Source organism: Sus scrofa, chromosome 2 (assembly GCF_000003025.6).
Source record: "Sus scrofa isolate TJ Tabasco breed Duroc chromosome 2, Sscrofa11.1, whole genome shotgun sequence".
NCBI classification, from domain to species: Eukaryota; Metazoa; Chordata; class Mammalia; order Artiodactyla; family Suidae; genus Sus; species Sus scrofa.
Window position 1 is genome coordinate 149,768,013 of NC_010444.4, and position 14,811 is coordinate 149,782,823.

General features: G+C 48.4%; 1 protein-coding gene across 1 annotated transcript in view; it reads right to left on the reverse strand.

Moving 5' to 3' along the window:
- The window catches only part of HTR4 (5-hydroxytryptamine (serotonin) receptor 4, G protein-coupled), a gene marked incomplete at its 5' end in the record, with an annotated part of 45,507 nt that continues 30,978 nt past the window's right edge, over positions 283-14,811 (reverse strand). Inside the window, 1 exon segment of the mRNA NM_001001267.1 lies at positions 283-373. Coding sequence (NP_001001267.1) covers positions 283-373 — 91 coding nt within the window.

Sequence of the window (14,811 nt, forward strand, 5' to 3'; positions counted from 1 at the left end):
TATTAGGGACAACGGAAAGGGGGAGGCGAAGGCGAAAGGCCAGAAAGAGGGAAATAAAAAGAGCCCTTCGAGGGGGATCTCTGGAGGAGAGCCCCCAGGGAACACGAGGGGCCTCCTGCCCCCGACCCCCTCAAGTGCCACCTGCCGGAATCCCGGAGGAGAAGCCCGATGGGTGTGCGGTGCTGGGGGAGGGCAACACGGGGCGCGGTCACACACACGCAGCGGCTTAGGACCTGGCCTGCTCTCAGAGGGATGCTGTCTTCAGGGTCTCGGCCCCAGGCCCTAAGTGTCACTGGGCTGAGCAGCCACCAAAGGAGAAGTTGCTGGCGGGTGGCACTGACTCTCCCACTGGCCACCACACTCCACTGCATCCCTAGAGAGGGGAGAAGACCAGAGAACCTCAGAGTCGGCACGGATGTCGCGGACGGTGAAAGAGCCCCCCTGCAGGAAAGCCCTGTGCATGCAGATGGGGGGGCGTGCGGCCCCTGCGTACGCGTCTCCACGGACCGGCCAGAGGCCATGGTGGAGTCTGAGCAGCTCCAGTCACTGGAAAGAGCTCATTAATGTCCAGCCCAAATCAGCCTTCCTGCAGCTTCTACCCGCGGAACGACCACGCCCTCCAGGCCCCTCAAAACTCTCCCTCTGCTCCTTCTACCTCCAAGCTGCCTCTTCTCCAGGCTACACGCTTCCATTTTCTGTAACAGTTGATTATATGTTACAGCTTCCAGATTAGTGCCCACGATGGGCACTGTCTTCTAAACACGATCCTCATCGTAATTATCGTGAAATTCGGTACCAGGCAAGAGCCCCAGTCTGCACAGGGAGCCCGACCGGGCAGGGCCGGCCGCCATCCGTTTAGTTCACGTCTGCGAACACAGGCGACACGAAGTTCATTTCTGACAAGAGAGACGCGCTCCTGCTTATACGCTGAGGCCACTGCCACCGTTCAGCTCTCTGACACACAGCTGTCAGTTCCTGCGGTTCTTGATTTCACTGGTGAAGTTTAGTTTATTTTTATTCATTCATTCATTTATTCATCTAATCCAAATAATGGATTTTGTCTCTGTTGAATTTCATTTTATTGTTTTGGTATCATTTTAGTCAACTGAGCCAATTCTGTATCATAACAATTTCAACATTCAAGATTCGATTATTCAGCACAGACTCGAACTAACCTTAAGGCGTCTACGAGCACAGAGGAAGATCAGGTAACCTTTCAGTTTAGTATCACGGGCCATTTAGATCCTGACTCTTGAGTGAAGAGAAAAAACCACTGATTGAATAGGGCTACGCCCAGGAATCGTGGTACCCACCACAGCCTGGCAGCCCAGCAAAAGGGTAACAAACAGAGTGCCTGAGAACGGACCCACCCATAGAAGACTCGGGGCCAAGCCTTGCTGAGATGTCTCTGCTGAGCAGTAAATCTGTCTTAATAGATAATGCAGTTAGTTGGCATGAATTATTTTTTAATGAAATAACGCTGACTCTGGCTTGCAAATCATGTGTGTAATAACTGTCTTAGAATTTTGGCCAGGTCTATTTCCAGAGACAAGTCTAGAGTTCGTGAAGTCAAGCTTTCGTCTTTGAGTCCTGGGGTAGTATTTACTGGTCTCCAGGCTGCCACCACACCCTGAGTCCACAAAAGCGCAGCGGTCAGAGGTCTCCGCGAGCAGGTCTTGAACCCTCTGAGGTTTCGCACATCTTGGTTCAGAGACAGTTGGAAGGTTTCTGTCGACCAGGCAGCAGCTCTCTTCTTTCCAGCTGGGAACACTACTCTTACTGGAGCAGGATATGTAAGGTATCTCCCCTAAATAACAGCAGTTACCTAGCTCTGGGTTTGCTACTCATTCTGAACACAGCTTCTAATTTATCCTTCACTATACGTTCTGTCTTCCCGATTTCCCACTGGCCATTTTTCAACTAGAAGCTCTGCAGAAAACAGGAGGTGTGGCCTCGCGTCGTGACACACCCCCTCACATTTTCATCTGTTTTAGTCATGAGACACAGCTATTAAAAGAAAGAATGGGTGGAGAGAAAGGAAGGCGGGCGGGCTGGAAGGAAGGAAAAGTTTCTCATTCCCTCCGTGCTGCACTTCCCATCCTCACGACGGGCAACAGTGAAAACCACTGCCGCTAGGGCAGCGCTTGTGTGCGGGGCTAAGGGGGCTGTACGCATTGATTCACGCATTTTATACCCACTTAAGAGATAAGGAAATGGAGTTTCAGAGTTCAAATAATTTGCCAAAATGTATTCAGTTAATACATGGTAGGATCAGACCTTACATTCAGGTCATTTCTTATCCCGAAGTCTGGGCTCCTAATGGTCGTGATACACTGTCACTTGTCATCGTGAAAACTACCACTAAGTCCAGGGGCTGCTGCCTCTAGCAATTCCTTGTCCCTCATCACAGACTCCAGGGTGAAAAGGAGTATGTACATGGGTGTATATCTGCACGTTACATCGGCTCCTCCTGGGGGATATCTGTATCTCATATCCACTCCTCCTGGGGGACATCTGTATCTCATATCCACTCCTCCTGGGGCATATCTGTATGTTACATCGGCTCCTCCTGGGGGAAGCCTACAGTGTGATGTGGCTCCTCCTTTTATTGAAACACAGTGTGACTGGACTTTAACAAGAGAATCTTTCCTGCTAACCTGTCTTGCCCACCAAAGGAGCATCTTTGCCAGGCGGTGCATATATTTTCTGTGATGCAGAATTGGGGAGACTGGGTGGAAAAGGAAAAAGAGCCTGCCAAGTCAGGAGGAAAGGAGAAAGAGCAGAGGAAGGGGCTAAGTGAATAAACACAAAGAATGAGGACAGTGGATAGAAGACAGGCAGGAAGCCCAGGACTAAAGAGCCACAGAGCTGGGGGTGTGGAAGGCTCTAGGGCAGCTGGGGCACAAAGAGGAGGCTCCTGGAGACTCCACTGTTTCTCTCATAATCCTTCCCTAGAGCCAACCAACGACTGAGGTTTATGCACAGTGGCTACGGGCTGTGTGGCCCCCCTCCTTCTCACTCAGGCTACATCAACATGACCCTTGCCAAGGAGAGGAGTCGGGAAGAAAGAGGAACGGCCAAGCCTCTCAACTCCACGGAGAACTCACAACCACCTCCCTCTCAGCCGGGAAAAACGGTACTTGAGAATAACGCTAAGGTAATCTTGTGCCCTCGTTGGCCTTTCCGATCACACCTAATTTTTTCTTAATTTTATTGAAGTATAGCTGATTTACAATATTAATTTAATTTTTAAAAGCTAACAGTTTAATATCATTTGCCCTTCAGGTCTTCATTCTAGATGTAAAATCAAGGCTCAAAACGCTGCAGCCCCAGCAAAACAAATCACACTTGGTGCCCTCGGCTTTCACACTCAGTGAGCCCCTTTCACTTTCAGCTCCAAGGCCATGCTACTAACGCAGCAATGGGATCATTAAGCCCTAAGACAGGAACCTGGATTCGAATGCCCTTTAAGCCTCCATCCGTGCAAGCCCTTGAGGGCTGAGTCCCTCTCCTGTGCCTCACTTTCCTATTCGTTAAATCGGAGGGTCATCTGTAAGATGCGGGGCAGCTATGACATCCCAGTTCTGCGAGTAGCAGAGGTGGGGGGTGACAGATACAGACCTTCTGATTGGGCACCAGCTGTGTGTGGGACTGTTCTCCAAAGCTGTGGGTAATTGCTGCAAATCTGGCTTTTAATATTCTATTGTTAGTATCTGATGCTTTATATTCTGTGTGGAGGCAAGAGGTTTCGCGGGAAACCCAGGGAGGATAATTTTTGGATTTGTATTAAAGAATCTGGAAGACCTCAATTTCTGAATCTGTGAAATTACTTTGCAAAGCTGTTAAATGTATCTGGGCAGGATAGGACAGGGAGGGGCTGAGACGCCACAGCGTCAAATGCAGTGAGAGCACAACTGTCAGTCCTCAAACATATGCTTGATCAGAAACACTGGCAGAGTCGCTCAAAATCCCTGACGCAAAACCCCATTAAAAAAGGATCTCGAGATTAAGCCCTTGTCGGTTGCATCATTTGAAACAACTTATACAACCCGACAGCAAAAAAGCCAATCAATCAATGGAAAATGGGCAAAAGACCTGAATAGACATTTCTCCAAAGAAGATATACAGATGGTCAGCAAACACATGAAAAAATGCTCAACATCGCTGATTATAAGAGAAATGCAAATCAAAACTACCATGAGATACCACCTCACACCAGTCAGAATGGCCATCATTCATAAGTCCACAAATAACAAGTGCTGGAGGGGGTGTGGAGAAAAGGGAACCCTCCTGCACTGTTGGTGGGAATGTAAACTGGTACAGCCACTATGGAGAACAGTTTGGAGATACCTTAGAAATCTATACATAGAACTTCCATATGACCCTGCAATCCCACTCTTGGGCATCTATCCGGACAAAGCTCTACTTAAAAGAGACACATGCACCCGCATGTTCATTATAGCACTATTCACAAGAGCCAGGACATGGAAACAATCCAAATGTCCATGGACAGATGATTGGATTCGGAAGAGGTGGTATATATACACAATGGAATACTACTCAGCCATAAAAAAGGATGACATAATGCCATTTGCAGCAACATGGATGGAACTAGAGAATCTCATACTGAGTGAAATGAGCCAGAAAGACAAAGACAAATAGCATATGATATCACTTATAACTGGAATCTAATATCCAGCACAAATGAACATCTCCTCAGAAAAGAAAATCATGGACTTGGAGAAGAGACTTGTGGCTGCCTGATGGGAGGGGGAGGGAGTGGGAGGGATGGGGAGCTTGGGCTTATCAGACACAACTTAGAATAGATTTGCAAGGAGATCCTGCTGAAGAGCATTGAGAACTCTGTCTAGATACTCATGTTGCAACAGAAGAAAGGGTGGGGAAAAATGTAATTGTAATGTATACATGTAAGGATAACTTGACCCCCTTGCTGTACAGTGGGAAAATAAAAAAAAAAAAAAAGGATCTCGGATATTTTAACAGATGAGTTTTTAAAATGCAATTTTTTGTTTTAATCATCCTGGTAAAATCCTCTACAATTTAGGAAGCATTCTGGTATCATTTTTCGCACGGAGCCAGCTCAGATCTGTCAGGAAGGAGGGCGGGGGCAATGGGGGGTAGGGGCTGGTTCACAGCCATCTAGTGCTGGAAGTCAGGCTTCCTGCCCCCCACATCAGGGACTCCATCTATCGGGAAACACGAGACGATCTGTGTGGTGGGAAAAGTTTAGTGACGAAGTTTAATACCAACGGTCGGTGAAAGAGAAGTGCAATTACCTTTGCTGCAGAAGGAGGAGGAGGAGGAGAGGGAAGAGGAGGAAGACAGGAGAGGAGCATTAGCTAAGCCATCCTTCACACACCTGTCCGGAGACTCCGTGCATGAGAACTACCGCGGGGACCTCTAATACGGATTCCCAGGGCCCACATCAGACCTCCGAGGGGGAGGCTGGGTGACAGGGAATCTGCCTTTTTAAAAAGTTGTTCTCATGATCACAACATTGTAAATCAACTATACTGCAACAACATTTTTTTGGCAAGTGCTCTCCGGCGTGTCAGCTCCTCTGAGGAGATGAACGTCCGGTTGCTCTGCACGCGCCTGAGGCAGAGCTCAGCACGGGAGGCACAGACGGCAGGGAGGACGAAGGACAGGCCAGTGGGAAGGCCGGAGCCGGCGGCACGGGCTCGAGGCATGCAGGGACTGGGCGCAGGGCTCAGCACGGCAGCAGCGGGCCATTTCAGCAACGCGGACAAGAGCTATCTGTTCGTTTTTATGACACTGACAATGAAGAAATGAGAAAAGGCTTGGTGATGAATTACGAAAATGAGATGGCTAAAAACCTAAAGAGGTGCACAAGGCAACATTTTTAAAGTGTTTTTCATATGATAAAAAACAGAATGCTTGGGTACAAGGAGCTGATTAAAGAAAAACTAACTGAATTGCTTATAAACAGTGAGCAGTAGAGTTATCAGTAATTTCGACAACTCAAAAGGAGAGAGTCCAAGCCAATTTCTTCATTTGTCTTTAGATTACTATCAACCGGAAGAGAAGAGTAACTCTGGAAGATCCAGTAGTTCCCAACCATGGGCATGTGCCACAGGCCACATGCCAAACAACAGGGCACAGCACTCAAGGCTGTGGACCCGATGCTTCTTTCACTCATTCTGCTGATTTTAAAGAGAAACACTCGGTGAGGCCCCACTCCGGCTTTTTATTTACGTCTCCAACACCTAATAAAATGGAGAGAAGGCCTTCGGCTCAGAGCCTCTGGCAAGAAATATTATCAAACTTTAATAATAACAATTTATGTAAAATAATCATTTGTTTCGTTTTCAACGTGTTTATTTTTAAAATGATCTTCTCTATGTGGTTTTGCATCTAACATTATGACATAGAGCTTCCTTTACACACAGATTTATTAAGATTGAAAATAGCCCAGGCGAAGTGCTGATATGGGTAAAAAACGTGAACATAGCGGGCAAATGACAAAAATCCCCATCAGACAGATGACAAAACTTAACTGCAGAGTGCAGAGTGTCCCAGCGAAGACGCAGGGAAACACATCCTCAGGGCGGACATGCTGGGATCTTAGGCCGCTTTTTCTGTGAGTTTGTGCCGCTTGCAGAAAGACCTCAGAAAGCTGCATTTGCACAGTTTGGAGGGCCTGACCATGTTGCCTCTGGACACAATGTATTCTCAGGGGCTCTTTAATTCCATCCTCAGCCTTGAATATGTCCATGTTTTAACGCACCGAATGCAAGACCAAATCAGTAGGCATGGCTTATCCCAATGCCCACGCACCTCTGTTTCTCCATCAGCACATGTAACTAAGGCCAAACCAGCTGCCTCGTGGAACTTTTTTCCCACTACCCACCGCAGTTCCTACATGACAAATAAAAGACTGGAAATTTGAGCATCTGAGGGATCAGACTGTTTGCCCGCTTCTCCTGCGGAACTATTCTGTATGACAGAAGCTAGAAATACGTAGGAGAAAGAGTCTTGGTGGTATGGACCCATAATTAAATCAGCCAATATTTACTGTTTACCATGTGCCAGTGACCACGCTAAGCTAGTCATGGATTTTCTCGCATAATTTTCACAAGAATCCTGTGACACAGGTTTTCTTATTTACAGGCTCTGGTTGAGTGGAATGGAGCCTAGGAACTTGCCCAGGTCAAGCATCTCAGGAGAGGTGCAGCCATGACCTGAACCAGGTGATGCGACTCAGAGCTTTGCGGCCCAGCCTCACCACATGTGCACCTTCATGAAACAGGCACCCTTGACTCTTAGGCGCTGCAGGTAGGAAAGCGTCCCACTCCCGAGAAGCTGCCTCGGTGAGCAGACAGTGTGTCAGGGGCATGAAAGATCCCACGAGCTGAGCTGAGCCTCCAGAAAAAGAGAAGCATGTGGTGCGAGAGCCCAGAGGAGGGGATGATTGGCTGGAAGGTTGAGGGCTGGGGCTCGGGAAAGCCGAGCAAGTTCATACTGGCACAGCGCCCCCAGGAGTGAGTGGGCTTGTGCCCCGCAGCAAAGAGAAAGGGCACCCAAGGCAGCAGGAAAGCAACCCAGAGGCCCAAGAATTCGCTGTGCAGGGAGTTCAATCAGGGGAGCGTTTAGGGAAATGAGTCAGAAAAATCAGACTGGGTGGGGCAAGAAGCTCTTTATAAGCCCTTTACTATCTGCCCAGTGTAAGTCACACTATTTGCTCACGATTATTCCACGACAGCTCAATGTAGCTGGCATTTCCAGTTTAAAATCCCACATGCCTGAAGGGCCCCTCCAGCTGCTTGAACAACACACGTGAAATAGCTTCTGGCTTTATTACACACATAGTCCCAAAAGACAATCAGAGGCAAAAAATTACAATGTGCACCCCTGCCAATGTCTTGTCTTCAATAATAGTAAACTGCCCCTCACTGGGGGGTGAGGCAGACCACCTACCAGGTAAACTGTAGGAGATCACGGCGCTGGTTGGGATACTCGACCTGAGCCCTTTCGAACCCCTTCCCATGTCTAAGAGTCAAAAATTGTGCTTATTTCAAGATTTTTCAATTGACTAGCAAAGAGCACAGCTTAGTGGCTAAGAGCAGGGCTTTGAAATCAGATGAACATGTGTTAGAATCCTGGCCTACCATTTTCTAGCTATGGAACAGCTGTCAAGTTATTTCATCTTTCTGAGTCTCGGTCTGTAACACGGGGATAGCAATACCTACTTCATGGCTCATGTTAGAGAATCGATGGGATGACGTGTAATGCACTCAACTCACTGTCTGGCGTATAAAACCAGTGCTCAGTAAACGGCAGATGCTGAGATGACGATAATGGCTATAGCGATGCCTGGACCAGGAAACCTAATGACTCACAGACAACTAGCTATTAAACATGACCGCCAGTCTCTCTCTCCCTCCGTCTTTCTCTCTCCCTCCCCCCAAAGTGAGAAACTCAAAGCGGACAGTGCCACTTTACAAAGAGAAGAGAAATCCCATTATACCAGCCAGCAAAGGACATAAACGTTGGAAAAGAATAAAAGGAACATGAACAGGCACCAAATATATTTGTTTTCAGGTTTATCAAAATATAGACTTAGAGGGAGAGGGAGTGGGAGGGATCGGGAGCTTGGGCTTATCAGACACAACCTAGAATAGATTTACAAGGAGATCCTGCTGAATAGCATTGAGAACTATGTCTAGATACTCATGTCGCAACAGAAGAAAGGGTGGGGGAAAAAACTGTAACTGCAATGTATACATCTAAGGATAACCTGACCCCCTTGCTGTACAGTGGAAAAATTTAAAAAAAAATATATAGACTTACCCATTTCTTAGAGATGAAAAAGCTCTTCAAGAACAATTCTAACTGTGAAATGTTTCAAAGAATCTTGTGAAAAATGAGAATGAGAAAAGAACTCAGAAATCACTTTGTGAAAAGCAGGCTCTTGGCTCTTTGGTCAAATGTAGCCCCGAGCTCACTCAGGCGCTTACGTGTATAACCAGAAGCCATCCACTGATGATTTCACAGCACTTCTTGCAGAACAGCAGCTAGAACGTTCTGCCCCCTCCCTTCCTCACAGCTCCCCTATCCTTGCAGCTAAAGCAATTTTCCTTCTCCTTTTGCAGGCGACTACCCTGTCCCTGATGAGGAAGCTATGACGGTGGTTTTGACACTTTCCCCGCAGACCCGGTTCCGACCACAAATCAGTGTTCCAGAAACAGGAGCTGTAACCTCCTAACCTGTGTCCCTGCCTTTTTGCCTACCAAGACGACGGTTATGATAAGGAGAACACGATTTATCAGTAACTGCTTGGTGCAGGCTCTGTCTGGCTGGTGTCTCTCACCAGCCTCAGAGCAGTGTCACCGACGCGCCAAGAGATCAAGTAACTTGCCCAGGATGACGCAGCTTCGAAGGGCAGGACCTGCATTCAGGCTCAAGTCCCTCAAATGCCAAGTCCTGCGCTTCTAGCCCTGACTCTGAGCTGCTTCCCCAGCACTCTGGTTTCTCCTACGTGAGGATCCGGCCTTGTTACTTCCAGAGCCTGACGCCCTGGTCCTAACTGTCCCCATAGAAAAGGAAGGACATGAAAACCAGACTAAGGGGATGTCTCTTTAATCTCGGTCTAGGTCTCCTCCTCCACACAAATCTTTAAACAGCGATGCCTCTCTTCATATCAAAGCCTCCAACAGTAGACACTGATCCTGCTGGGGGAATATGACCGTATTTTTCGCAAAAAGAATCCCAGACATCGCATCAGCTGCTTACCACTGAGCATCTAGAGCCCTTCCTTAGATGTGCCTACACTCCCCACCAGCCAGACAGCTAAAGGACCCCTAAAGGAAATGAGATGACCCCTGGCATGGTCAGAATCACCTCTGGCACATCTCTTCCCACTGGCGACCTTTCTTCCAGAAGGTATCCAGCTTCGACCAAACAAAATGCTATGCCAGCTGAAGTAGGTGTGGCACTGCGGGGGGCGGGGGAGGTGGGGGGAACACCTCGTGGTTCAGGGACTCACACAATCACAAAAGGAGGGTCTCAGGACACCTCTGACCTCCCGCCCCTTCCCTGGCCGTGCTGACCGACGAGCAGGCAGCGCTTCCTGTGACTCAGGGTCAATTTTCTTTTCTTTTTTTTTTGTCTTTTTAGAGCCGAACCTGTGGCACATGGAAGTTCCAGGGCTATTGGTCCAATCTGAACTACAGCTGCCAGCCTATGCCACAGCCACAGCAGATCCCAGCCGTGTATGCGACCTACCACACAGCTCACGGCAACACTGGATCCTTAACCCACTGAGAGAGGCCAGGGATCAAACCCGCAACCTCATGGTTCCTAGTCGGGTTCATCTTAGTAGGGAGTCCGTTCCACCTGTGCTAAGACATGTACCCTGAAATCTTCAGTCCTTTGAATCTGCCTCTCTCTCCTGGGACCTTCCAGAACAAATCGGGTCCTTCTTTCCCAAAACAGCCCTCAGATAAAACAACACTTTGGACCCAAATTTCCTTTGAGCCCTAAAACCAGCATCCCCCATTCCTTGCACTGTTCTGCGTGTGTCGGGAATTCTGCAAGGAAAATCATGGTGTTTCCCGTCTCCTGGAGACGCTCTAGGTGGTCAACACCCAGAATGAGATGAAACCCCACCGCTCCTCGGGCTGGGGTCGGGTATCACGAGTGTGGACAAGGCACACATTTACAGGGGGATGGTTTTCTGGCGGGTGTCTCCGTGTGCTCTGGAGGAGGTCCTTCCTGAGCAGCTGCTCTGACTAAATGGGGAGGCCGTGTCCCTGCCAAGTACACGCTGTGAGGGAACGAGCTCTCGGAGGCTGCCTCGTGGAAGGGCTTCGCCACAAGGTTACCGCGGGCGCTCCAACCACAGACGCTCGGGGCCCTTCCTCCCGAAACGACAGCTGCCTTCTCCAGGGTCCCCCCTTGTCGCGTCTCGTCTTGGGGAGGATGCGGAGGAAGAGGCGTGGGTGCAGGAGCTGCACTGCCGCGGGCAGATGAACGCACACACGGCTCCAGGCACGACCATGAGGTCTCTCCTGCTGACCCCGGCAGTGGGAAGGAGGGTCTGGGCTGCAAAGCGCAGAGGACTGGCATCAAGCAGGCTTTCTCAGCCTCAGCACTCTTCTGAAATCTGGGACCAGACAATTCTCTTGGGGTGGGGGGCCTGTTCCACGCAATCTCGGACGTTTGGCAGCACTCCTGGCCTCCACCCAGGGGACGCCAGGAGCATCTACCTGCCGGATAAACCAAAAGTGCCTCTAGCTGCTGCCAGATGTCTCCTGGTGCCCCCTCGAGAACGGCCAGTTTAAATCCATGCTCTCTCAGCGGTTGAAGACGTGGACTCAGGCCTCAATGTGAAGCATGAGCTACTCCGACGTTCCTGTTTCACTGGTGCCAAGATCAGTAAGGAGTGATGAGACAGGCTTTCTGCTCTTTCCAGGAATGGTTCTCAGTGCCGCTGGACATTAGAGCTCCTAAAAATGTGCGTTTCGGGTCCCCAAACAGACCAATCAAAGTACAATCTCCACACAAGGAACTCAGGAGCCCCCAGGTGACGAGTGTGCAGCCAGAGTCAAGGGTCAGAGCCCCCAGCACGCTGGCTCCATCCTTGACCTCTGATAAACCACTGGGCCCCCTGTGGAGCTGGGTGTGGCTTGGGATGTGCCCTGCCGCGTGGCACGCAGAGGGGGCACCAATCTCAGGGGCCTGTTACACAGACCCTTACCACCCTAGCAACAAGAGCATGTGTAGAGCGAAAAGGGGAAAACAGAGAACGAACCCAACTTATTCAACATGGTTAGCAAGTTTTACCTTAAAACTTAAGAAAGAAAATTAAAGAAATGCCTACAGGTAATTTAAAAGCCAGAAGGCATATTCAAAATGATAGTCCCAATTGTTCATCTCAGAGCATGAGGTACCCAGCAAACAAGCCTTGTCTCATGTTGCTTAAACAATTATTTATAGTGTGATTAATTTCATTTCATTTATTTCTGGCTTTTCTTCTAGCAGAGGGAGCTCTGCCTTCCTGGTTTAAGCAGTAGTGCTTGTGCTTAGAACAGAGAGATTTCTATTGACTCATTTCTTAAAAAGTGCTTATCAGGAAGCTGGAGAAGTTGTTACTTTAAGCAAGATAGGAACGATGTTATATCTGCAATTTGGGGGGGGGGAGTGGTGCAGCACACAGGAGTTCCCGGGGCAGAGAATGAGCCCACATTACAGCAGCAACCCAAGCCACCGCAGTGACAACACCTGTCCCTTCACCCACCGTGCCACAGGGGAATAGCTGCGCAGTTACAATAACAACAGTGACAACTGCTTCCCTTCATGGAGCACTTTCTGGGTAACAGGAGCTGGGCTGAGCTCTGCCAATACAGTACCATGCATAACCTTCAGCATGGGTTCTAACGTTATCCCCGTCTCGCAGGCGAGAAAACCGAGGCCTGGAGATGTTTGGTTACATGCGAAAGGTTACACAGATAGTAAACGACATGTCTCAGACGGGACTGACGCCCAGCTGGGACAGACTCCAGCCCCTACGGCCAGGATGCTACACTGGGTTCCATACCAAAGCCCCTCTTCCTGCATCAGAGGCAGGACCCGTCCTTGACACCATGTCTCAGCAGATGGGATGATGTTTAAACCTCAGCACGTCAGCCTAGAAGCGGGCATCCCGGAGGGCAGCTTCAGCCGTTTGGTTACCCGACTTGTGCAGGTATGTTCTGCAAAGAGTCCCACCTTTTCTAACCTTGACTTTTTGATGAGCCAAGTGCAGCTTCTTCTGATGTTAGTCTCACTGTTTTCCCGCTGTGACCTCAACAAGAGCAATGTTTGGTGAGAGGAGCTTCAAGTGAGCATCGGGGCAGGACCGGGGACAGAGCCAGCCTCACGGCTGTGTGACCAGAGCAGTGACGGAGAATCCAGAGTTTGTGTAGTGTTCAGCTTGTCCTCATCTTGGGATCCTCTCAATAACTTTATCTTTGAACCCGTGAAGTCCGGGGCACAACTGAGCATGCACGTGAGCAGAGACACGCACAAGACGTGTGCGCGCAGTGGTTCCTCGCTGCCGATCACAGGAGTGAGGCCCCGGACTCTGGTGGACGCAGCAGATGCCAAGGCTTAGCAAGACTCGAGCAAATATCACATGAACACATAACATCCGCGAGGCATTCTTCTCTCTTCTGCGGTCTCGCCGTCAGCAGCTTCTGTAACACGCTTCCCTTGTATCTGCGGAGTTGTTCCCACTGACCACAGGGCCACTACCACTTTGCACTTTCCGGATGCAGAAAGAAGGCAGTGATGTATCTAAGGAAAAGGAACCATCGAGGAGTCCTATCAAGCCTTTCCTCTCTTGTGTTGCTTCCCTGCATTAGCCAAGCACCTACCCTGAAAACACTGACATCAAAACAAAGGATGAGACAGGAAAAGACAGAGAAAGTCATGGTTCTTTTCTCCTTAGTCCTTCTTTTCTCCTCAGAAAGGAGAAAAAGACAGTGTTAGTAAGATGTGTGTGTATCGAATGAAATAAAAATAGTTTTGTTTTGGAGTTCCAGTCCCGGCTCCGCAGAAACGAAATCAGACTAGTATCCATGAGGACACAGGTTCGATCCCTGGCCTCGCTCAGTGGGTGAAGGATCCAGTGTTGCCATGAGCTGTGCTGCAGGTGGCAGATGCAGCTCAGATCTGGTGTTGCCATGGCAATTAGACTCCTAGCCTGGGGACCTCCATGTGCCGTGAGTGCAGCCCAAAAAAGGCAAAAACAAACAAAAAAGTGTTTCAACATTGTAAATCAACTGTATTTCAATAAAATTTTTTTTTTAAAAGTTGTTTTAGTTTTGTGTGCTGATAAAAATAAAACACACAAGCGTGTCTGAACTACAAAATACAATTTGTGTGATTTCGATGATTCCACACACAAATTAAATTCTCTTATCTTTGCTTTTAAAACTGTCACTGCACAATATAAAGACATAAGGTGAATTTTCTGCTAATATTTTAAAATTGCATTTTGTTTTTCTACTAGAGAAAAAGGAAGTAGCAAATAAAATACACATGACAAGTTGAGAGAAAGGCTGCAGTTGAAAGAAAAAAGCTTTACATTGTAATACTTTTAACAGAAACTTGCTCCTCCCCATTGAACGAAGGGACCCACATTTTCATTTTGAGTTGGGGCTGCAAGTTACGTGGCCAGCCCTGGGGGCGACCGGGGAACAGACGGCAGGGTCGTCTTCATCCATCTCTGCTCCACCTGGGTGAAGACCGCCTCGGCTCAAAACAATGAGCTAAATGGTGGGTGCCGCCGCAATCTCCAGAGTTCAAGGCAAAGGCCAAAAAATGGCTTTTAAATGTCAAACAGCTTTCCAACATTAGCAGAAACCTCTAAGGATCCAAAGTAAATCAAATCTAAATTATTTCCTCATCCATGTATAATCTTCCAATCTAGTATGTGAAAACCTTTCTTTAAGTGGGGAATTCTGGACGGGGAAATTAAAAGTTGGCAAGTGGCCACCTCACAGTGAAAAATCAACTACTCCAGTTAAGTTCCAGCTAAAAATTTTTTTCAGGTGGTGAAAATGTATTTCAGTGTACAGAGTCCAGGGGAGTGACAGAGTCTGGATAGGATCTGATAAGGGCATGTTCATTCAACAAATGAATTCCCTGAGCTGTGTGCTACTCCCTGCAGGAAATTTTAGGAGTAAAATGGACATTATCTGCCTTCAGGTACTGACAGTCTGACTGGGGAGACTCATAACAAAGAAGTAAAAAATAAATGAGTACAATTGTAAGATAGATAGCAAA